The sequence below is a fragment of the Takifugu rubripes genome, chromosome 19 (genome assembly GCF_901000725.2).
Source record: "Takifugu rubripes chromosome 19, fTakRub1.2, whole genome shotgun sequence".
Lineage (NCBI taxonomy): Eukaryota > Metazoa > Chordata > Actinopteri > Tetraodontiformes > Tetraodontidae > Takifugu > Takifugu rubripes.
This window is the reverse complement of record NC_042303.1, coordinates 19,375,628-19,398,127: the sequence shown is the minus strand read 5'-3', so window position 1 is coordinate 19,398,127 and position 22,500 is coordinate 19,375,628. Positions and strand designations below refer to the sequence as shown.

The following is a 22,500-nucleotide window of genomic DNA, read 5'->3' as shown; positions in this document are numbered from 1 at the left end:
CTGCTTCATCATCGCTGCTTCATCATCGCTGCTTCATCATCGCTGCTTCATCATCGCTGCTTCATCATCGCTGCTTCGTCCCAACATCAGCAGCACGTTCAGGTTTAAAACAAACGGTTTGTGACAATAGCAAAGAACTACACTACCCACAATGCCCCTGTCCCAGAGACACCTGTGATGGACTTAGGGTTAGCTCCGCCCCCGAGCTGCTTCTGTTCTACCACAGCCATGATGAAGGTGGTGGTGATGATGATGAAGGTGATGAAGATGATGGTGATGGTGGTGATGATGAAGGTGATGATGATGATGGTGGTGATGGTGATGATGAAGGTGATGATGATGATGGTGGTGATGATGAAGGTGATGATGATGGTGGTGATGGTGAAGGTGGTGATGATGAAGGTGATGATGATGATGAAGGTGATGATGATGGTGGTGATGGTGAAGGTGGTGATGATGAAGGTGATGATGATGATGAAGGTGATGATGAAGGTGATGATGGTGATGGTGGTGATGATGAAGGTGATGATGATGATGGTGGTGATGGTGATGATGAAGGTGATGATGATGATGATGATGAAGGTGATGATGATGATGGTGATGAAGATGGTGGTGATGATGATGATGGTGATGAAGATGGTGGTGATGATGAAGGTGGTGATGATGATGATGATGATGAAGGTGATGATGATGATGGTGGTGATGGTGATGAAGATGGTGATGATGAAGGTGATGATGATGGTGGTGATGGTGATGAAGATGGTGGTGATGATGATGATGGTGGTGGTGGTGATGAAGGTGTGATGATGAAGGTGATGTTAATGATGATCATGATGATGGTGATGATGAAGGTGATGATGATGATGATGATGATGAAGGTCCAGGCTCAGAAGTCCAGTAAACTGGCTTCATGTTACTGTGATTCAACATGAAAAGACCAAGATGGAGCCTCAAGCAGAACTTTCCTCCATCCGGACCCAGATCAGCTGGAGCATCAGTCAAAATGTTCCCTCGCGATTTAAAGTGGTTCCGTTTAAAATGATAAAAGTTTGGACCAGAAGAATCAAGGTCGACTCACCAACTCCGATCTTCTCTTCCTCCGTCGGCGTCCACATGATGACCGCAGAAGGTCCGGGCTGAAGCCCCGGAGCAGCTCCGGAGCGGAGCGGAGCCGGGTGCAGTTTAACCGAGGAGCCGCTCACATCCTGCCCGCGACCTCCATCCCCGCCGGGAGGAGCGGACCCGCCGCCCGCGGAGGAAGCCTGGTGGAGCCGCAGGAATCCGCTCCGGGTCCCCGCAGGAATCCGCTCCGCGCAGCCGCCGCGTCGCCCGCGATGACTCCGCCGCAACCGACAAAGTTGTCGAGAGCTCCGTCCCGCGTCCGTGGGCGGGCGAGCGGGGGGAGTGTGCGTGTGCGCGTGGGGTCCAGCGCGCCACCTGATCTTTAAAGGCTATCAAGCGCACCAAGGTTACGTCATCTGCCATGTTCAGCGTCGTTGCGGCTCACTGACACGCGCGCGCGCCAGTTGCGCGGCTCTGTGTGTGTCTGTGCGCGCGCCAGTGCGTGTGCGTGTTTGGCTGTGCGGGATGCCGTCTTTCTCGACCACACGGTTCACTTTGGACACACGCGACCTGACATGATTCGCAGTGACGTCATCACCTAGCGACAACGTGAACCAACTCATTGGTCCTTTGGCGCCGCCGCGTGGGCAAAGTTGTTGCTGCACTGCGCGTCTGTCGGTAACTATGGTGATTTCAGCCGATACCGCAAACATTGAAGCAAAAGTCAATTTTAAATACCAAGATGGCCAATGTCAAAGCTAACGTTAGCTAGCCACAGTGAGCTAATCTAATCTAGCTAATGGATCAATGGGTTACAGTAAAAGATAAACAAATTACCTTGGTATATTTTAGGCACAGCCTTAAACTGTAAAGAAAAGGTAAATGCTAAGCTAAGTTGAACAACTTGACTTGTTTTCCTGTCAAAATCAAGTGTAATTTGACAGGTTACAAACGTCTGAAGGTTGAAAACCACGAAACACGTGTCAAATTTTTAACAAACTAGTTTTTAAAAGTGCGACCGAGTTCCAGAAAGAGTGAATAAATGCATTCGTTTGGAAAAAGATCTTTTTAATGAATAAAACTTGATTTCCTGAAACATTTTATTCACAAGTGAAAACTATAATCTGCTGTGAAACTGCAGATTTAAGGCTCTGAAAAAGTCTGAAACTTTAACTTATTAAACAATTTCCTTTTTACAGCAGCAGCAACACGGGAGGAAAACGTGTGCACGTGCACGCGCGCGTGTACGAAGGTCCAGGACAACACGACGGAGAAGTCACATGTCACAAATCTGAATTCAAAGTCAAAATTCGGAAAAATATAAAAGAAAATCTCACAATAAAATAAAAACATTTCAAAAGGAGAAAATAAACAGATGTCGTCATCCGAGCGGCCACCAGGGGGCGACCTGCGGGTCCTGCTGTTAGCCTGAAGTTTGACGGAAGAAGAAACTAGAAAAACCTGAAACTTGAGTTTGACCTGAGCTGAATGGAAAACCTGGACCCCTGTCCTGACCCCTGACCTGTGTCCTGACCCGACCCGTGTCCTGACCCCTGTCCCAACCTGTGTCCTGATTCCTGACCCCTGTCCTGTGTCCCGACCCCTGTCCTGACCCAAGTCCTGACCCCTGTCCCGACCTGTGTCCTGACCCCTGTCCTGACCCAAGTCCTGACCCCCGACCCCTGTCCTGACTCCTGTCCTGACCCAAGTCCTGACCCCTGTCCCGACCTGTGTCCTGACCCCTGACCTGTGTCCCGACCCCTGTCCTGACTCGTCCTGACCCGTGTCCTGACCCCCGACCCCTGTCCTGACCCAAGTCCTGACCCGTGTCCTGACCCCTGTCCCGACCTGTGTCCTGATTCCTGACCCCTGTCCTGTGTCCCGACCCCTGTCCTGACCCCTGTCCTGACCCAAGTCCTGACCCCTGTCCCGACCTGTGTCCTGACCCCTGACCCGTGTCCTGACCCCTGTCCTGACTCCCGACCCCTGTCCTGACCCCCGACCCGTGTCCTGACCCGTGTCCTGACCCCTGTCCTGACTCCCGACCCGTGTCCTGACCCCTGTCCTGACTCCCGACCCCTGTCCTGACCCCTGTCCTGACATCATCAGTGGGGGACATCTCCAGGTGCGTCACCGATGGCGACAGACACAGGTGTGATTGCTGATCAGGTGTCACAGGAGGAACTCCACTGAGAACATGGAGACGAGCATCAGACGACTGCAACCGGAAAACACTCAACTATTATGGGCTGTTGCTCAAGACGTGCTCCAGCCATGGAGCGGTCACCGTGGCAACAGACAGCTGAAGAGAGGCAGCTTTCACTCACAGTCTGGGTCAGAGAGGTCCGATCCGCTGTCACTTCCCTCTGACAGGTCCAGGTCTACAGAGACCACCTCGTCCTCGTCCTCGTCCTCGTCGCTCACCAGTCGGGCCATCTGGGGGACAAAGACAGATCAAACGTTTCTCACGTCTGAAAACACGCCCCCCCATGAGAAAAGGCTCCTCCCACGTCCTCGAACAGAACCATGACTCAGCACCTCCTCCTCCGCCGGCTGCTCCTCGTCTCCAGCACCGTCGGAGTTCTGCAGCTCCTCCATCAGAGGATCCGTGTCCACATCGAAGTCCTCGTCGTCGTCGTCGTCGTCTGTGTCCGAGGAATCGTCCTCATCGTCGTCCTGGTCTTCATCGTCCTGGAACCACAGAAGAGGAACGATGGCGTGAAGACCAGAGTGAAAGGAGGAACCAAAGCCAGCACCAAGGATCCACCGGTCCAGGAGGATCCTCCGGTCCAGAAGGATCCTCCTGGACCAGAGGATCCACCGGTCCAGAAGGATCCACCGGTCCAGTAAGGATCCACCGGTCCAGGAGGATCCACCGGTCCAGGAGGATCCACCGGTCCAGAAGGATCCTCCGGTCCAGGAGGATCCACCGGTCCAGTAAGGATCCACCGGTCCAGAAGGATCCTCCGGTCCAGAAGGATCCACCGGTCCAGAAGGATCCTCTGGTCCAGAAAGATCCTCGGACCAGGACACAAACACCACCCTTCAGCAGCAGCAGACCAACGGTTCTTTTAAACGGACCGAACTCTTCCAACCCTGAAGTGTTGGAGTTAAAGTTGAGGAAGTCCGTGGAATTCCCTGATCATTCCCAGCCTTCCTTTGATCTCCCTTTGGTCCAGGGACCAACATAAGGCGGCTGCTCCGTCTCACCTCCTCGTCTCCCTCTTCGGCCAGTTTCTGCCGGCCCACTTCGTAGAGCCGACACACCGTGTCCATGCTCGTCGTGTCCTGGTTCTGCAGGAAAGAGACGGAACGCTTCAGAACCTGCTGGAGGATGAAGGTGGAGCTCATCTGCGGAGGGGCGGAGCCTACCTCGATCACGGCCAGGTAACAGTCCCTGCTGTCGGTGCAGAGGTCAAAGATGTTCTTCTTCACGTCCACCGTGGCTGCAGGAAACGAGATGTTGAGGCCTGATCCTCCTCTCATTAATCAACAGGAAGTGACTCTACCAATGGGCCGGTAGTCCGTGGCATCGAAGGTCCTGAAGGAGGAGCCGAAGGGGCTCTTCACCTGCTGCTCCGTGGCGTCGTCCTCATCATCGGCCTGCAGCATCGCTGGGAACCAGGAGAACGGTGATCAATAGTGATCAGTAGTGATCAGCAGTGATCAGTGATCAGTAGTGATCAGCAGTGATCAGCAGCGATCAGTAGTGATCAGCAGTGATCAGCAGCGATCAGTAGTGATCAGCAGTGATCAGCAGTGATCAGCAGCGATCAGTAGTGATCAGCAGTGATCAGCAGTGATCAGCAGCGATCAGTAGTGATCAGCAGTGATCAGCAGTGATCAGCAGTGATCAGCAGTGATCAGTGATCAGCAGTGATCAGTAGTGATCAGCAGTGATCAGCAGCGATCAGTAGTGATCAGCAGTGATCAGTGATCAGTAGTGATCAGCAGCGATCAGCAGCAGTGATCAGCAGCGATCAGTAGTGATCAGCAGTGATCAGCAGCGATCAGTAGTGATCAGCAGCAGTGATCAGTAGTGATCAGTAGTGATCAGCAGTGATCAGCAGCAGTGATCAGCAGTGATCAGCAGCGATCAGCAGCAGTGATCAGCAGTGATCAGCAGTGATCAGCAGCAGTGATCAGCAGTGATCAGCAGCGATCAGCAGCAGTGATCAGCAGCGATCAGCAGCGATCAGTAGTGATCAGCAGTGATCAGCAGCGATCAGCAGTGATCAGCAGCGATCAGCAGTGATCAGTAGCGATCAGCAGTGATCAGTAGTGATCAGCAGCAGTGATCAGCAGTGATCAGTAGTGATCAGTAGTGATCAGCAGCAGTGATCAGCAGTGATCAGCAGCGATCAGCAGTGATCAGCAGCAGTGATCAGCAGCGATCAGCAGTGATCAGTAGTGATCAGCAGTGATCAGTAGTGATCAGCAGTGATCAGTAGTGATCAGCAGTGATCAGCAGCGATCAGTAGTGATCAGCAGTGATCAGCAGCGATCAGCAGTGATCAGTAGCGATCAGCAGTGATCAGTAGTGATCAGCAGTGATCAGTAGTGATCAGCAGCAGTGATCAGCAGTGATCAGTAGTGATCAGTAGTGATCAGCAGCAGTGATCAGCAGTGATCAGCAGCGATCAGCAGTGATCAGCAGCAGTGATCAGCAGCGATCAGCAGTGATCAGTAGTGATCAGCAGTGATCAGTAGTGATCAGCAGTGATCAGCAGCGATCAGTAGTGATCAGCAGTGATCAGCAGCAGTGATCAGTAGTGATCAGCAGTGATCAGCAGTGATCAGCAGTGATCATTAGTGATCAGCAGCAGTGATCAGCAGCAGTGATCAGCAGCGATCAGCAGTGATCAGCAGTGATCAGCAGTGATCATTAGTGATCAGCAGCAGTGATCAGCAGTGATCAGTAGTGATCAGCAGCAGTGATCAGCAGTGATCAGCAGCGATCAGCAGCGATCAGCAGTGATCAGCAGTGATCATTAGTGATCAGCAGTAGTGGTCAGCAGCAGTGATCAGCAGCAGCGATCAGCAGCGATCAGCAGCGATCAGCAGCGATCAGCAGCGATCATTAGTGATCAGCAGCAGTGATCATTAGTGATCAGCAGCAGTGATCAGCAGTGATCAGCAGTGATCAGCAGTGATCAGCAGCGATCAGCAGTGATCAGCAGCAGTGATCAGCAGTGATCATTAGTGATCAGCAGTGATCAGTAGAGATCAGCAGTGATCAGCAGCAGTGATCAGCAGTGATCAGCAGTGATCATTAGTGATCAGCAGTAGTGATCAGCAGCAGTGATCAGCAGTGATCAGCAGTGATCAGCAGTGATCAGCAGCGATCAGTAGTGATCAGCAGTGATCAGTGATCAGTAGTGATCAGCAGCGATCAGCAGTGATCAGTAGTGATCAGCAGTGATCATTAGTGATCAGCAGCAGTGATCAGCAGTGATCAGCAGTGATCAGCAGTGATCATTAGTGATCAGCAGTAGTGATCAGCAGCAGTGATCAGCAGTGATCAGCAGCGATCAGCAGTGATCAGCAGCGATCAGCAGTGATCATTAGTGATCAGCAGCAGTGATCAGCAGCAGTGATCAGCAGTGATCAGCAGTGATCAGCAGCGATCAGCAGCGATCAGCAGTGATCAGCAGTGATCATTAGTGATCAGCAGTGATCAGTAGAGATCAGCAGTGATCAGCAGCAGTGATCAGCAGTGATCAGCAGTGATCATTAGTGATCAGCAGTAGTGATCAGCAGCAGTGATCAGCAGTGATCAGCAGTGATCAGCAGTGATCAGCAGCGATCAGTAGTGATCAGCAGTGATCAGTGATCAGTAGTGATCAGCAGCGATCAGCAGTGATCAGTAGTGATCAGCAGTGATCAGCAGTGATCAGTAGTGATCAGCAGTGATCATTAGTGATCAGCAGCAGTGATCAGCAGTGATCAGCAGTGATCAGCAGTGATCATTAGTGATCAGCAGTAGTGATCAGCAGCAGTGATCAGCAGTGATCAGCAGCGATCAGCAGTGATCAGCAGCGATCAGCAGTGATCATTAGTGATCAGCAGCAGTGATCAGCAGCAGTGATCAGCAGCGATCAGTAGTGATCAGCAGTGATCAGTGATCAGTAGTGATCAGCAGCGATCAGCAGTGATCAGTAGTGATCAGCAGTGATCATTAGTGATCAGCAGCAGTGATCAGCAGTGATCAGCAGTGATCAGCAGTGATCATTAGTGATCAGCAGTAGTGATCAGCAGCAGTGATCAGCAGCGATCAGCAGTGATCAGCAGCGATCAGCAGTGATCATTAGTGATCAGCAGCAGTGATCAGCAGCAGTGATCAGCAGTGATCAGCAGTGATCAGCAGTGATCAGCAGCGATCAGCAGTGATCAGCAGTGATCATTAGTGATCAGCAGTGATCAGTAGAGATCAGCAGTGATCAGCAGCAGTGATCAGCAGTGATCAGCAGTGATCATTAGTGATCAGCAGTAGTGATCAGCAGCAGTGATCAGCAGTGATCAGCAGCGATCAGTAGTGATCAGTGATCAGTAGTGATCAGCAGCGATCAGCAGTGATCAGTAGTGATCAGCAGTGATCAGCAGTGATCAGTAGTGATCAGCAGTGATCATTAGTGATCAGCAGCAGTGATCAGCAGTGATCAGCAGTGATCAGCAGTAGTGATCAGCAGCAGTGATCAGCAGTGATCAGCAGCGATCAGCAGTGATCAGCAGCGATCAGCAGTGATCATTAGTGATCAGCAGCAGTGATCAGCAGCAGTGATCAGCAGTGATCAGCAGCAGCGATCAGCAGTGATCAGCAGCAGCGATCAGCAGTGATCATTAGTGATCAGCAGTGATCAGCAGTGATCAGTAGTGATCAGCAGTGATCATTAGTGATCAGCAGCAGTGATCAGCAGCAGTGATCAGCAGCAGTGATCAGCAGTGATCATTAGTGATCAGCAGCAGTGATCAGCAGCAGCGATCAGCAGTGATCATTAGTGATCAGCAGTGATCAGTAGTGATCAGCAGCAGTGATCAGCAGTGATCAGCAGTGATCCTCCACATACCTCCGTACATGACGGTGGCGTTGCTGTTGAAGACCAGCCGGCACTGGTCCAGCGCTGGGACGGTGCGCAGGAGGTGGAAGGTCCTCAGGTCCCACTGGAGGCAGCAGTCAAGGCTGAATCATGACACAGCGAGTTTCTCTACAGACCCGGAGCAGGTTTAGGCCTGTTCCTGTCAGGCTGGATACGATCTCCGTGTTGATGACCACCTCCAGACCGTTGGGGTGGAACACGCCACTGATGTTCATGTTGAATTTGTCGAACTTGTGGATGGCGCTGGAGGCCCGTACGTCCCACAGCACGCCGTCGTTCAGCACCAGGTCATCGCTGGGGTTAAAGGTCGCGCAGTTGCGCTTGTAGTTGTTGGCCAGGACGGGCTCGTTCAGGGTCAGCGTCTTCTGACCCGTCTGGATGTCGTAGATCTGCAACAACAACCATGAGGAGAAAGATCAGTTGTCCTGAGGGTGAAGGCGGAGGACATGAGAGCGGGGACGGCCGCCGAGACGCAGCAGAACCCGAGAGGAACCCACGTGAGCCACTTCGTCCTTGGTGCCGATGACTCGGTCCTGAGCCAGTTTACTGAACTCCACATAATGTTCATCTACAAACGAGAGCCTGGGAAGCGAAAGAAAGGCTGAAAACAGCAGAATCACTGGGACGTGTCCACGAGGACCAAAGACACTTTACTTCTTGCTCAAGGCTCCGTCCATGTTCCAGAGCGCAGACAGAGGGAAACTCCAGGACGCAGAGGTGAGCAGCAGCTTCCCGTCCTGGAAGAACCATGAGAGATCCACCGTTAGGACCAGAATCAGAAGGGCTCAAACCCTGTCGAGGGTCCTGGTGCGGCAGCCTCGGGGGTCGATGGACCAGGAGCTTGGAACCATGGGACCCACCCTGGACGGCTCCAGGTGCGTGATGGCCGAGGTGTGGCAGTTGTAGTCGGCCACCTTCTCCCCCGAAGACACGTCGAACAAGTTCAGGCGTCCGAAGCAGGTTCCCAGCATCAGGAAACGCTCGCGGGCTCCAAAGGCACAGCAGGTGAAGCCGCTCTCGTCTCCGTCGCCCTCGTGGAGGACCGTCATCGGGCGGAACCTGAGAGGGTTTCACAAAATAAAGGCGTGAACATGGACGAGGGACAGACCCCAAAGACCCTCGGGAGCTGGTTCCGACCTGCTGAATATCAGGTGTCTGTCCAGACAGCCGCGGTCCACGCCGCCATATCGGGGGTGCAGGACCCGGGCCCCCAGGCGGGCGGTGAAGTTGGACGAGGCCTGGCTCCTCTGCCTGGGCTCAGGGCAGCGGTGGGGGGTGTAGAGGGAGAAGGGGGGGCAGGTGGTGACGGGGTTGGGGCAGCGGGCGTGCTGCTCCCTCAGGTACTCGGTGATGATGCCGTCCAGGCTGGGGGGGGGGCGCAGCTGCAGCTCCGGCTGCTTCTTCATGGCTGGAGTCTGAGCACACGCAGAAGATCAGGTCAAAGGGATCCGCCCCGGGGGCGTGGCTCACCTGGGTGGGGGCGTGGCCCGCCTGGATGGGGCGTGGCTCACCTGGGTGGGGGCGTGACTCACCTGGATGGGGCGTGGCTCGCCTGGGTGGGGGCGTGACTCACCTGGGTGGGGGCGTGACTCACCTGGGTGGGGGCGTGACTCACCTGGATGGGGCGTGGCTCACCTGGGTGGGGGCGTGACTCACCTGGATGGGGCGTGGCTCGCCTGGGTGGGGGCGTGGCTCGCCTGGGTGGGGGCGTGACTCACCTGGGTGGGGGCGTGACTCACCTGGATGGGGCGTGGCTCGCCTGGGTGGGGGCGTGACTCACCTGGATGAAGGCGCCGTGGTCAGACTTCTGCTTCAGTGCCCGGAGCTTCTTCCCCGAGTTGGGATGGACCGCGGGACGCTCCCGCGAGAACAGGATCCGACCCACCGGATGTGAACTCTGCACCGGAGGTCCGTGACGATGGGGGGGGGGGAGGGGGGGCGGAGACCGAGGACACAGGAGAGGCTCCGGCCTGTCCGGCAGCACGCGCTGTGATCCCACCGGCCAACCTGCAGATCCTGGGATTCCCTGAGGTGGGGGGGGTGGAGGGGGTGGGGGGGCCGCACAGCGAGGTCGCTGACAAATTAGCCTCCTTAACGAGCGTGTGGGCGGTGTCGTGAAGGCCTTTGGCCACCAGGTGGCTCCTGATGAGCATGAGCAGCTCCCTCTCGGAGAAGGTGATGCGTGTCTGAGCCACCACGTTGGCCCTCTGCAGCCGCGCCAGCGAGATGTCCGAGCCCACCAGGAGGGGCTTCCCCGAGACCCGCTCCATCAGCTCGGCCGCGTAGCGACAGAACCGGGCGTGCTCGCTCCGCTTGTCCTGCAGCACCGGCTCCTTCATCAGCTGGACAGAGAGAAGACGGCAGAAGCACCTGAGTCCTGCTGCTCTACAGCTCCGAGGCTCCTCTGGAGGCTCCTCTGGAGGCTCCTCTGGAGGTTCCTCTGGAGGCTCCTCTGGAGGCTCCTCTGGAGGTTCCTCTAGAGGTTCCTCCTCTGGAGGTTCCTCCGGAGGTTCCTCTGGAGGGTCCTCTGGAGGCTCCTCTGGAGGTTCCTCTGGAGGCTCCTCTGGAGGTTCCTCTGGAGGTTCCTCCTCTGGAGGCTCCTCTGGAGGTTCCTCCTCTGGAGGCTCCTCTGGAGGCTCCTCTAGAGGTTCCTCTGGAGGCTCCTCTGGAGGCTCCTCTAGAGGTTCCTCTGGAGGGTCCTCTGGAGGTTCCTCTGGAGGTTCCTCTGGAGGCTCCTCTGGAGGCTCCTCTGGAGGTTCCTCTAGAGGTTCCTCTGCTCACCTGCTGGATGTGGCTGCTGGTGAAGAGCGGCAGCCTGCTGATGATCTGCCTGATGGCGGTGCTGCGGGAGAGCCCGACCAGAGCCCTGCAGGCCAGCGCCCGGATCAGGTCGGCGTCGGTGATGGGAACCTTCACGACCAGCAGAGACAGCAGCACCTGAGGAACACACAGGTGTCGCTCCACAGAACCACAGAACCTTCTGCTCCGCTCTGCTCTCACTCACCTTGATGCCGTTGTTGTTCTGGACCACTTGCCACATGTGGGACAGAACGCGGGGAGCTGAGGGCTGCTGGGGCAGGAGGGGCGGTTTGAGGGGGGCCGCAGCAAAAGCCCCCCCAGGGGTGAGACTCTGGTCTGGAGCGCACACACAGTTAATGATGACCTGCAGAGACAAACAGCGTCTGGACGGGCTGGAGGACATCCAGGAGACATTCAGACCCAGGACAGACCCAGGACAGACCCAGGACAGACCCAGAACAGACCCAGGACAGGCCCAGGACAGGCCCAGAACAGACCCAGGACAGACCCAGAACAGACCCAGGACAGACCTGAGGACAGACCCAGGACAGACCCCAGGACAGACCCAGAACAGACCCAGGACAGACCCAGGACAGACCCAGGACAGACCCAGAACAGACCCAGAACAGACCCAGGACAGACCCAGAACAGACCCAGGACAGACCCAGGACAGACCCAGGACAGACCCAGAACAGACCCCAGGACAGACCCCAGGACAGACCTGAGGACAGACCCCAGGACAGACCCCAGAACAGACCCAGGACAGACCCCAGGACAGACCTGAGGACAGACCCCAGGACAGACCCCAGAACAGACCCCAGGACAGACCCAGAACAGACCCAGAACAGACCCAGGACAGACCCCAGGACAGACCCCAGGACAGACCCAGGACAGACCCCAGGACAGACCCCAGGACAGACCCAGGACAGACCCAGGACAGACCCAGGACAGACCCAGGACAGACCCGCTGGTACCTGCAGAGCAGACTTCTGGATCTCAGCGTCGTTGGAAAAGGGTTCTCCCTCTGCGATGCACAGAACGATGCTCATACCTGCAGCAGGAGAGGCTGGTCACATGACTGGGGGGGGGGGGGGGGGGGGTGAGGAGGGGGGGGGGGAGGTCACATGACTGGGGGGGGGGGGAGAGGGAGGTGAGGGGGGGAGGAGAGGGAGGTGGGGGGGGGGGAGAGGGAGGTGAGGGGGGGAGGGAGAGGGAGGGGAGGGGGAGGGGAGGGGAGGGGGGGGAGCAGCTTCCTACTGACCTGGGGTGGAAACAGGGGAGTTGTTCTCGTCCAGAATTTCCACAGTTGCTGCCAGAACCAACTGGACCTTTGGGAGCAGCATCAGGATGGCCAGGAGGTCCAGAGCGTAGCGCACCGTGTCGTTCCTGGACAGAAGCTCAAGGTCAGCAGGCTCCAGAGCTCAAGGTCAGCAGGCTCCAGAGCTCAAGGTCAGGAGGCTCCAGAGCTCAAGGTCAGCAGGCTCCAGAGCTCAAGGTCAGGAGGCTCCAGAGCTCAAGGTCAGGAGGCTCCAGAAGGACCCCAGGAGCTCCGCAGGGGGTCACCGTGCAGCTGGACCAGGAGCAGGAAGACCTGGACCTGAACGGGCCTTTACCTGCCGTAGTAGTTCCTCCAGTCACAGGCAGCAGAGATGAGCTGCAGCATCAGAGGAACACAGCCCAGTCTGGAGAACATCTCCACGGGCTCCCAGCGGAGCTGGGGGGGGCCACACTCCAGCAGGAACTCCATCATCTCAATCACCTGCTCTCTGGGGTACGTACAGGCCTGCACACACACACACACACAGACACACAGGCAGACACACACACGCACACACAGGCAGACACACACACGCACACACACAGGCAGACACACACACGCACACACACACACAGATGCACACACACACGCAGACACACACACACACACACACACAGACACACACACAGGCAGACACACACAGACGCACACACACAGACGCACACACACAGACACACACACGCACACACAGACGCACGCACACGCACACACAGACACACACACAGACACTTGGCTGTTTAACTGTTAAACTGGATGAAATCCCAACTGATGGTTACCTTGGAAACGGGCTGCTGAGGAACGACCAGACCATCGGAGTGTTTGACCTGTTCAACCTTCACGGCCAGGTGAGCCTCAAAGTACCTGCAGACAAGCACCTATCAGGAAAAGACACACACACACTCATACACGTTCACCCCCACCCACACACACACACACCTACACACACACACACACACACTCACTCATACACGTTCACCCCCACCCACACACACACACACCTACACACACACACACACACACTCACTCACTCACTCACACACACACACACGCTCACACACACACACACACGCTCACACACACACACACACGCTCACACACACACACACACACTCACACACACTCTCACTCACTCACTCACTCACTCACACACACACCCACACACACACCCACTCACACACTCACTCACTCACTCACACCCACTCACTCACACCCACACACACACACACACTCTCTCACACACACACACCCACACTCACACTCTCTCACCCCCCCCCCCCCACCTGCGCAGGGCCATGCAGGTGTGCTTGGCCGTCTGTCTGCTGGAGAACACCTGGTCATCAGTCAGGTCGGACGCCTCCGTCTCCGTCCTGAGGATCTCCAGGGTGCTGATCTGCAGACAGACCAGGTGTGTTATGGGTCATCAAAGGCCTGAGGAGACCAGGTGAGGAGAGCAGGTGAGGACACCAGGTGAGGACACCAGGTGAGGACACCAGGTGAGGACACCAGGCGCCAGTTCTGACCAGGTTGGTGAGGCGGCGCAGCCCGTCCTGCTGGTCGAAGAGCTGCAGCACCGCCCGGAAGGAGAAGGAGATGGAGAAGAACATGGTGGCGTGGCAGACGCCCGAGGCGTGGGAGGACTCCAGCAGCCACAGGGCGTAGGACACCATGAGGGACAGGACGTCCCCGGGCAGCACACACACCTGGAGACGGGGGACGGGGGGGGGGGGGGGGGGGGGGGGGAGAGTGGGAGGGGCTGGGTGAGAGTGTGTGTGGGGGTGAGAGTGAGTGTGTGGGGGTGTGTGTGTGTGTGTGTGGGTGAGAGTGTGTGTGAGTGTGTGGGTGTGTGAGTGAGTGTGTGTGGGTGTGCGTGTGTGCGTGTGTGTGTGTGAGTGTGAGTGTGTGTGTGTGTGGGGGTGTGTGTGTGTGTGTGTGGGTGAGAGTGTGTGTGGGGGTGAGAGTGTGTGTGTGTCTGTGTGTGTGAGTGTGTGGGTGAGTGAGTGAGTGAGTGTGTGTGTGTGTGTGTGAGTGAGTGTGTGGGGGTGTGTGTGTGTGTGTGAGTGTGTGGGTGTGTGGGTGAGTGCGTGTGTGTGTGTGTGTGAGTGTGTGGGTGAGTGCGTGTGTGTGTGTGTGTGTGTACCCTCTCCATAGCATCCTGGTTGTACGCCAGGTAATAGAGGCAGAGGGAGACCCCGGTTGCCCCTAGCGACGGCCGGGGCGTCTCCAGGAGCTTCTCCACGCCTCCGCTGGCGATGAACTCGGCTGCGAACTTCTTGTGGAGCAGAAGCGATGCCAGATACTGTGAGGAGGAGACGCGGGTCAACAGAGGTTCTGGGAGCGAGGGGGCGCGTCTGGACCTGCTCTCACCAGCAGGGCGTCGAAGGTCAGCTGGCCCGGCCCGGTCCAGCCCGGCCCGGTCCGGCCCGGCTCCATGTAGCGCAGCAGCAGCGAGCAGGCGTCCATCTGCATGGAGACGGCCAGCAGCTGCAGGACGACAGGACGTTAACGTGTGGAGACACCAGCCTGGACCAGACCCCTGGACCCGGGCCCTCACCTCCTGGTAGTCTCCCAGAGGGGTCAGGTACTGCAGGAGCAGCCTCTGCTCCATGACCAGGCTCAGGGGCCACAGGCAGGACTCGGACCAGGAGCTCGCCGGCTCGCTGGAACCATTGTGCTGCTCCCTGGTCCTGGAGGACGAAGCGGAGGAGGTGTTCTCCTTGGCTGTGCTGCTCCCTGCTCCTCCTGCTGCTCCTGCTCCCCCTGCTCCTGCTCCTCCTGCTGCTCCTGCTCCCCCTGCTGCTCCCCCTGCTGCTCCTGCTCCCCCTGCTCCTCCTGCTGCTCCTGCTCCCCCTGCTCCTCCTGCTCCCCCTGCTCCTCCTCCTGCTCCTCCTGCTCCCCCTGCTCCCCCTGCTGCTCCCCCTGCTGCTCCTGCTCCTCCCTCCTCCGGTCCGTCGTGCTGCAGAGCTGAGATGGACTCTTGGGTCTGGAGCTGGTGCAGCCGCCGGATCATCATCGGCACCTGGACGTGAGAGGAGCCGGTTGAGGCGGTTCAACAGGGGCCAACGTGAGGAGGTCTGAAGGACCCACCAGCTGACTGTTCTGGTCCCGGAAGCCTGCCGCCACCTCCTGGATGCTCATGGCTCTGGCCAGGAGGCCGGTGGCGTAGACGCTGAGCGGCCGCTCGGCCCCTCGAGCCCAGTCCATCAACCTCTCCACCAGACCTTCCTGCAGACACACAGGTGAGCAGACCTGGAGCCCCTCCCCCTCCCAGAGGCCCCTCCCCCTCCCAGAGGCCCCTCCCCCAGAGGCCCCTCCCCCTCACCTTCTCCTGGAAGATGACGGCCGTCTCCACCCCCGGCAGGATGTTGAGGAGCAGGCGGCAGGCGGCCGTGTTCAGGCTCTGCTCCCTGCTGCTCATGATGTAGGAGTCCAGCAGCTGGAAGACATCACAGGTCATGTGACTGGGCTCCTCCTCCCTCCTCTCCCCCCTCCCTCCCCCTTCCTCCCTCCCCCCCCCCCTCACCGCGTTGCTGAACTCGTCACTCAGGAACAGCATCTTCAGGAGCTGTCCCAGGATGCACTTGGGATCCACCCGACCTGCACAAAGAGACCTGGTTAATTCCTGTTCCGGACGCGTCACCTCAGCTACGTCTGATGATCCTAACGAATTCTGGAGCAATTAGAACATCGGCCGGTTCCTTCAGAACCATCGGCAGCCTACAGAAACAAGCACCACGGGGGGGGGGGGGCATGCAGGGGAAGAGGACGTGAACCTGGGTGGCGATCATCAAATGGATCGGGGTCTGATTTGTAGTACTCGCCCGTCTCCCGTTCGACCAGCTCCGATATTCTGTGGAGAAACACACGATCGGGGTCAGACAGAAGCTTCGGCCGTATCGGGGCGGCGCCGCAGAAGTTCTCCTGGACCCACCTGGTGAGGACGGACACCAGCTGCTCTGTGCCCTCCCGCTGGGCCCCCTCCCACTCCTCCAGCAGGGCCCCCAGGGCCGCCTTGGCGTCCCCGGCCGAGGCCACCGCCAGGGCGGCCGACACCGCCGCCGACAGCGCGCTGGTGATCACAGCCTCCATGAGGGGGGGGGGGACTCGGCTCCAGAGGTTACTGCTGAAGAAGCCTGGGGTTAAACACCTGCGGCAGAATTCAGTCACTCAAACAAGAACTTGCGGGGGCATTTTAATGGGGGGGGTCGAGATGCCCTGGCTTCATCAAAGCGTCTGAATTAAAGATTCCTTAATGCGGGGGGTCTATTTTGGTCTCGTTCTCATCGCACAGCAGCCGTTAAATAAATGGAGTTTATTTAAAATAAGAACCAAACCGTCTCCGGGACAACAGGTGACTGACAGCTGCCCCCCCCCCAGGGACCCGCTGCCCCCCGGGGGCCGAGCTCGGCTAACAGCCACTTAGCTAACTCACCGCCCGCTCACGCGGACCAACTCACGCCGCTGCTCCCTTCATTAGGGTTCGGGTTCGGGTTCGGGGTCGGGTTCTAGTGTGGTTCAGAGGTCCCCATCACCGTTTAGGGCAGCGGTCGCTCCACAGTGGACCGGAACCATGAGCGAGTCGCGGGGGCTCGGCAGCATGTTGACCACCTCATGTCCAAAATGTTTCAGCTAACCCGAGTTTAAAAGGTGACAAACTCACTTGGACCAGAGTTTCCTGTTCGGCCTCTTCACCTCGACTCCCCTTCATGCACCGATGACAAAAAGATAGAGCGGAAAACCAGAGAGGGAAACGTTTAAAAAGTTACACATCTATTTTGAAAACTTCTCCCGGCGAATGGACAACGTAACTGTCGCCATTTGATGACGTCACGCGGCGCTGCGGATTATGGGAAGTGTCGTCTAACTCAATGCAAATACGCGTTTTGTTCGGGACGGGATCTCCTGGTCACCGGGTGAGAAGCAGGAATCCACCTGGACAGGTGAGTCCTGGACACAGAGTTTCTCTAAAGCACGAAGGTCTGTGACAACGTGTGATTTAAACTGTTGGGCTTCGTGGCTGAGTGTCACTTTTGGCTTTAACTGGCCTCAGAGGAGCAGCAGCCTGGATTATTATTACTGTCTCCACAGCTGTTCCCGAATGTTCCCGAGCCCACAGGTGCTTCCTAACACGATAGACGCAGCATAAAATCGCTCATCAGTGAAGGACGGTTCCCAACGTCCCTGGAACAGGAAGTGAGTTACTAACGAATAAAAGATCAGAATAACTGTAAGTGATTAATGAAGTGGCTGTTTATTGGTGGAGGTCAAACTTTAATCAATGACAGGTCTGATCCATCCAAAAACGTGGAGCCCAGACTAGTGCGTTTTCAGCCGGTCTCCGAGGAGCACGAGCACGAGGCCCCGCAGGAGCGCCCCCCCCAGGATGAGCAGCGAGCTGGAGGCGGGGCCAAAGGCCAGCAGCGCCCCCAGCAGGTAGAGCAGCAGCAGGAGCAGCAGGGTCCTGTAGCTGGCCAGAGGCCGCAGGCTGAGCCGCGCCTGCCGCCGCTCCGGCCTCCACCGCGCCGCCGGGCTCCGCCTCAGGGCGGGGGGGGGTTCTGGCTCCGTCAGGTAATGGCGACCCAAACGGCCCAGGAAGTCCGGACGCGAGCAGAGGGCCTCCATGTGACCTCCAAACTGACAAAAGGTCAAGAAGAGTTCAAACAGCGTCCACCACAGGTCAAAGGTCAAAGGTGCCGGGGATCTTGACCCGGTGACTCACCTTGTGGTTAAACACCGACGACGTCCTGTAGAGGAGCCGGACCAGCAGCGCGTTCTCGTAGCTCCGGATGGGCTGAAGCTCCGGGTCGCCCTGGTACTGGAGGGGGAACCTGCGCAGGCCGCTGATGATCTACACACACACAGAGACACACACAGACACACACACACACACACAGAGACACACACAGACACACACACAGAGACACACACACACACACACAGAGACACACACAGAGACACACACACACACACACAGAGACACACACAGAGACACACACACACACACACAGACACACACAGAGACACACACACACACACACAGAGACAGACACACACACACACACACACACACACAGAGACACACACACACAGAGACACACACACACACACAGACACACACAGAGACACACACAGACACACACAGAGACAGACACACACACACACAGAGACACACACCACACACACACACACACACACACACACACACACACACACACACACACACACACACACACACACACACACACAGAGACACACACACACAGAGACACAGGCTTCAGCATCAGGCCACATGGACAGTCCACCAGGCCTTCAGAACCACTCAGAACCACTGACCTGCTTCCGGCCCAGGTCGGTCAGAACCAGGCCGTCTTCTCCCTGGATGCAGTCAGGAAGCTGTTTGGAGTTTCCATCATCTTGAGAAGAATCCAGGTTGGACACCAGCTGAGTCACCTGACTTTGGTTCAGCTGCAGAACCAGCAGGTGAACTTTAGCAGGCTTAGATTGGATCAGAACTTTTACCAGAACCTCACGATCCTAACAGCAATAACTGACCTTGAAGATCTGACACAGGTTCTCCAGGGCCCGGTCCAGGAATTCGTGGGTCTTTTTCAGACACTCCCCACTCTCCTCGAGTTCTGCACCAGCGAAGGTCCCGTTGAGCTCCGGGGAACCGAGTCCAAACCAGGACAGGAAGGAGGAGCTGGCGGCCGCCTGGCCGGCGTGGTCGGCCATCTTCTGGGCCGTGTGCCTGGCCTGTGCGATCATCTGGACCAACCTCATGACCTGTGGAGATGGAGCCGTCAGTTCAGGCGGCGACCCGCTCACCCCCCCGCGCGGCGCCTGAACTTACGGCTCCTCGGGTCTCGGTGCCGAACATCTGACTGTACTGGCAGTCCTGGCCTTCCAGCCCGTACACGTGGCTCTTCACTTTGAACACCATGTCGGTCATGGCCCGTTGCCGTGACGACAGGTAGCTGCCTCCCTGGCTGGGCGTGAGGTAGCCGCGGGGCTGGCGGTGGTGGAGCACGTGTTCCGGCTCCAGGAAGAGCTGCTCCCCTGCAGAGAGACGCGTCAGAACCGGACCCACGCTGGGATGAGCCAGCTCTCACCTTTCTGGATCAGAACCGGACCCACGCTGGGATGAGCCAGCTCTCACCTTTCTGGATCAGAACCGGACCCACGCTGGGATGAGCCAGCTCTCACCTTTCTGGATCATCTCCGTCAGGTTGGGCTGCACCAACACTTTGGCCGCCCTGAAGACCATCAGCGCGTTTTTGGCATTGACCAGATCCGTGCGCACGGTTCTGTTCAGGAACACCTGGAACAGCTTCGTGTACACCAGCAGGTTCTGGTGCACGAAACGGCTCCCTGCAGAAGAACCAAAGTTCAGAAACACCTGAACACGGCGTCCTGCACACGCGTGACGCCACGTTCCCGTCGGAGGAACCAGAGGAGGAACCTGGCACCGACCACTTATCTGAGACGGTTCTGGTCTGATCCGGCGGACCGCTGGCGTCGCCCCCCAGATACCTCCATGGCTGGATGTAGCTGAGCCACGTCTCCAGCACCTGACACACACACACACACACACGCACACCGCACACGCACACACACACACACGCACACACACACGCACACACAGGTGAGCTGTCGTCACGGGCGTGCACGAGCAGGCTAGCGCGGCAGCAGGAAGTGACCTCACCGCCCTGAAGGAGGCGTCCAGGGGCCAGTGGGCGAAGCAGTGCTGCAGGAACAGGTAGAGCTTCTGCTGCACGAACCGCTGCACCACCACTCTGAAAAACAGCATTTTCACGTTGAGGCTGGGCGGACTGTTGCTACGGCAACTGTAGTTGGATTGTTACAGAAACGTGTGACTGCGGTAAAAGGGGTTGGCAGGAAGTGACCTCTTGAACTCCTCCAGCGGGCTGGCGTGGGAGTGGGAGTGGGCCGGCGGCGAGGACGGCAGCTGCTCCGGCTTCAGGCTGTTGGAGAAGGCGTGGAGGTGCTTCACCAGCAGACGCACCACCAGCACGTGCTCCTCTGTGGGGCTGAAGGGCTCCTGGAAAGACAGCCGGTCACAGTGTGCACCAACACCCAGCAGCCAATCAGCTCCCAGGACCAGGCCGCGCCCCTCGGGCGCCAACAGCAGCCAATCACCACCCAGAGCACCGAGGCCTCAGCAGCAGCTTCATCCAGCTGCAGCTCAAAGTGAAGGGAAACCTGGCTGCTGCCCCCTGGTGGTGGAAGGGAGTACTGACGGCTAATCAGCCTGAGGCATCAGAAGCCGGATTGGGATCAGCTGAGGGGATCAGCTGAGGGGATCAGCTGAGAGGATCATCTGAGGGGATTAGCTGAGGGGATCAACTGAGGGGATCAACTGAGGGGATCAGCTGAGGGGATCAGCTGAGGGGATCAGCTAAAGGGATCAGCTGAAGGGATCGGCTGAGGGGATCAGCTAAAGGGATCAGCTGAAGGGATCGGCTGAGGGGATCAGCTGAAGGGATCAGCTGAGAGGATCAACTGAGGGGATCAGCTGAGGGGATCAGCTAAAGGGATCGGCTGAAGGGATCGGCTGAGGGGATCAGCTGAGAGGATCAACTGAGGGGATCAACTGAGAGGATCAGCTGAGGGGATCAACTGAGAGGATCAACTGAGGGGATCAGCTGAGGGGATCAGCTAAAGGGATCAGCTGAAGGGATCGGCTGAGGGGATCAGCTGAAGGGATCAGCTGAGAGGATCAACTGAGGGGATCAGCTGAAGGGATCAGCTGAGGGGATCAGCTGAGAGGATCAACTGAGGGGATCAACTAAGGGGATCGGCTGAGGGGATCAGCTGAGGGGATCAGCTGAGGGGATCAGCTGAAGGGATCAGCTGAAGGGATCGGCTGAGGGGATCAGCTGAAGGGATCAGCTGAGAGGATCAACTGAGGGGATCAGCTGAAGGGATCAGCTGAGGGGATCAGCTGAGAGGATCAACTGAGGGGATCAACTAAGGGGATCGGCTGAGGGGATCAGCTGAGGGGATCAGCTGAGGGGATCGGCTGAAGGGATCGGCTGAGGGGATCGGCTGAGGGGATCAACTGAAGGGATCAGCTGAGGGGATCAGCTGAGGGGATCAGCTGAAGGGATCAGCTGAGCTTCAGAAGGACTCTGAACATGACCTTTAAAACAAAAACCATTAACCTGGACGAAGCTGCGTGATGAGACCTCTGACCTCCATGAAGCTGCTTCACCAAAATGCTGCAACGTTTCCACCCGAGCAGACGAGCAATTATCTCAGCGTTAGTGGAACATTCGTTAATCAAACGCAACAAAGCGACATGTTTAGAGCAGAAACATGCATCCAAAAACAGAAGAAAACTGAAAACAGCCCTTAAAAAAGTACAACTTCCAAGTTTCATTCCAGGGTTTTGCTCCTGTCAAGGATACTTCTCAGGTCAAAGGTCAGCTACATGGACCTGCTGCTACGCTGCTAGCCAGCAATGCTAACTGTGCTACAGACAGAACACAGCCGACCATCAGCACGGTGGATAAAGGAGGAACGCCGAGGCATCAAGGTGTCTTTGGGGAAATTAATCTGTCTTTTTTATCGTTAATAAACCGAGATCAGCCGAATAAACTGGGTCGACAGTTGCAGCCGAGGGGACAAACATGAGAGAAGTAGCCTTGACTCTGACCCCACCTTCACCTCCAGGAGGCCCCAGGGGGCCGGGGCTGAGTTAAAAGGAAAAAGTACTTGGTAGGTGTGATGGGTCCCAGAACCTGGTGGGGCCTGATGTTGGTACAGCAGGCTGGACATGCTGAGACGATACTGCAGCAGCACCAGCTGATCAGCCGTCACCACCAGGGGGGGGGGAGGGGGGGGGCGATGAGGAGGGCGAGGAAAAAGAGGAGGAGTCAGCGACGGGAGGAAGGTGGAAACAGGAGAAAAGAGGCGGTAAAACAAAGACAGCGTGCACAACAAATAAGAAAAGGAATTCATGAAGGGGGGGTCCAGAGATATAGAGATGGGGGGAGATAGAGATGGGGGGGGGGGGTAGAGATGGGGGGGAGATAGATGGGGGGAGGGGGGGAGAAGGGGGGGGGGGGGAGGGGGGGGAGATAGAGATGGGAGGAGAGGGTCCAGAGATATAGAGATGGGGGGGAGATAGATGGGGGGAGGGGGGAGGGGGGGGGAGATAGAGATGGGAGGAGAGGGTCCAGAGATATAGAGATGGGGGGGAGGGGG

The 22,500-nt window shown here is 57.1% G+C and overlaps 3 protein-coding genes across 3 annotated transcripts in view; all 3 read right to left on the bottom strand.

Annotated features, from left to right (window-relative positions):
* Window positions 1–2,042, bottom strand: part of LOC115246778 (dedicator of cytokinesis protein 3-like) — a gene marked incomplete at its 3' end in the record, with an annotated part of 22,266 nt that extends 20,224 nt beyond the window's left edge. The window contains exon 1 of the mRNA XM_029826086.1: window positions 1,079–2,042. Within this exon, the coding sequence (XP_029681946.1) occupies window positions 1,079–1,115 (37 nt within the window). The remainder of the gene's footprint in view (window positions 1–1,078) is intronic.
* A 1,022-nt stretch (window positions 2,043–3,064) lies between these two features.
* Window positions 3,065–17,370, bottom strand: LOC105419472 (DDB1- and CUL4-associated factor 1-like). Its single transcript, XM_029826085.1, is given in 32 exon segments — window positions 3,065–3,251; window positions 3,390–3,498; window positions 3,601–3,753; window positions 4,273–4,356; window positions 4,435–4,508; window positions 4,572–4,676; window positions 8,130–8,223; window positions 8,315–8,548; window positions 8,657–8,741; window positions 8,814–8,896; window positions 9,020–9,218; window positions 9,297–9,574; window positions 9,940–10,072; window positions 10,074–10,501; window positions 10,941–11,096; window positions 11,164–11,322; window positions 11,933–12,009; window positions 12,220–12,344; window positions 12,572–12,741; window positions 13,053–13,137; window positions 13,557–13,666; window positions 13,797–13,976; window positions 14,414–14,572; window positions 14,641–14,757; window positions 14,828–15,091; window positions 15,158–15,292; window positions 15,361–15,498; window positions 15,596–15,709; window positions 15,797–15,870; window positions 16,047–16,123; window positions 16,205–16,396; window positions 16,934–17,370. Coding segments are annotated over 31 exon segments (4,374 nt in total). The 5' UTR covers window positions 16,363–16,396; window positions 16,934–17,370; the 3' UTR covers window positions 3,065–3,234.
* Window positions 17,371–17,499: 129 nt separating this feature from the next.
* smpd4 (sphingomyelin phosphodiesterase 4) overlaps window positions 17,500–22,500 on the bottom strand; it is a 17,129-nt gene continuing 12,128 nt past the window's right edge. Inside the window, exons 11-20 of the mRNA XM_029826505.1 lie at window positions 22,009–22,098; window positions 20,178–20,332; window positions 19,976–20,066; window positions 19,733–19,841; window positions 19,477–19,641; window positions 19,124–19,329; window positions 18,826–19,056; window positions 18,607–18,738; window positions 17,993–18,121; window positions 17,500–17,907 (exon numbers count right to left, since the gene is read on the bottom strand). Of these exons, the coding sequence (XP_029682365.1) occupies window positions 17,590–17,907; window positions 17,993–18,121; window positions 18,607–18,738; window positions 18,826–19,056; window positions 19,124–19,329; window positions 19,477–19,641; window positions 19,733–19,841; window positions 19,976–20,066; window positions 20,178–20,332; window positions 22,009–22,098 (1,626 nt within the window). The 3' untranslated portion in view covers window positions 17,500–17,589. The remainder of the gene's footprint in view (window positions 17,908–17,992; window positions 18,122–18,606; window positions 18,739–18,825; window positions 19,057–19,123; window positions 19,330–19,476; window positions 19,642–19,732; window positions 19,842–19,975; window positions 20,067–20,177; window positions 20,333–22,008; window positions 22,099–22,500) is intronic.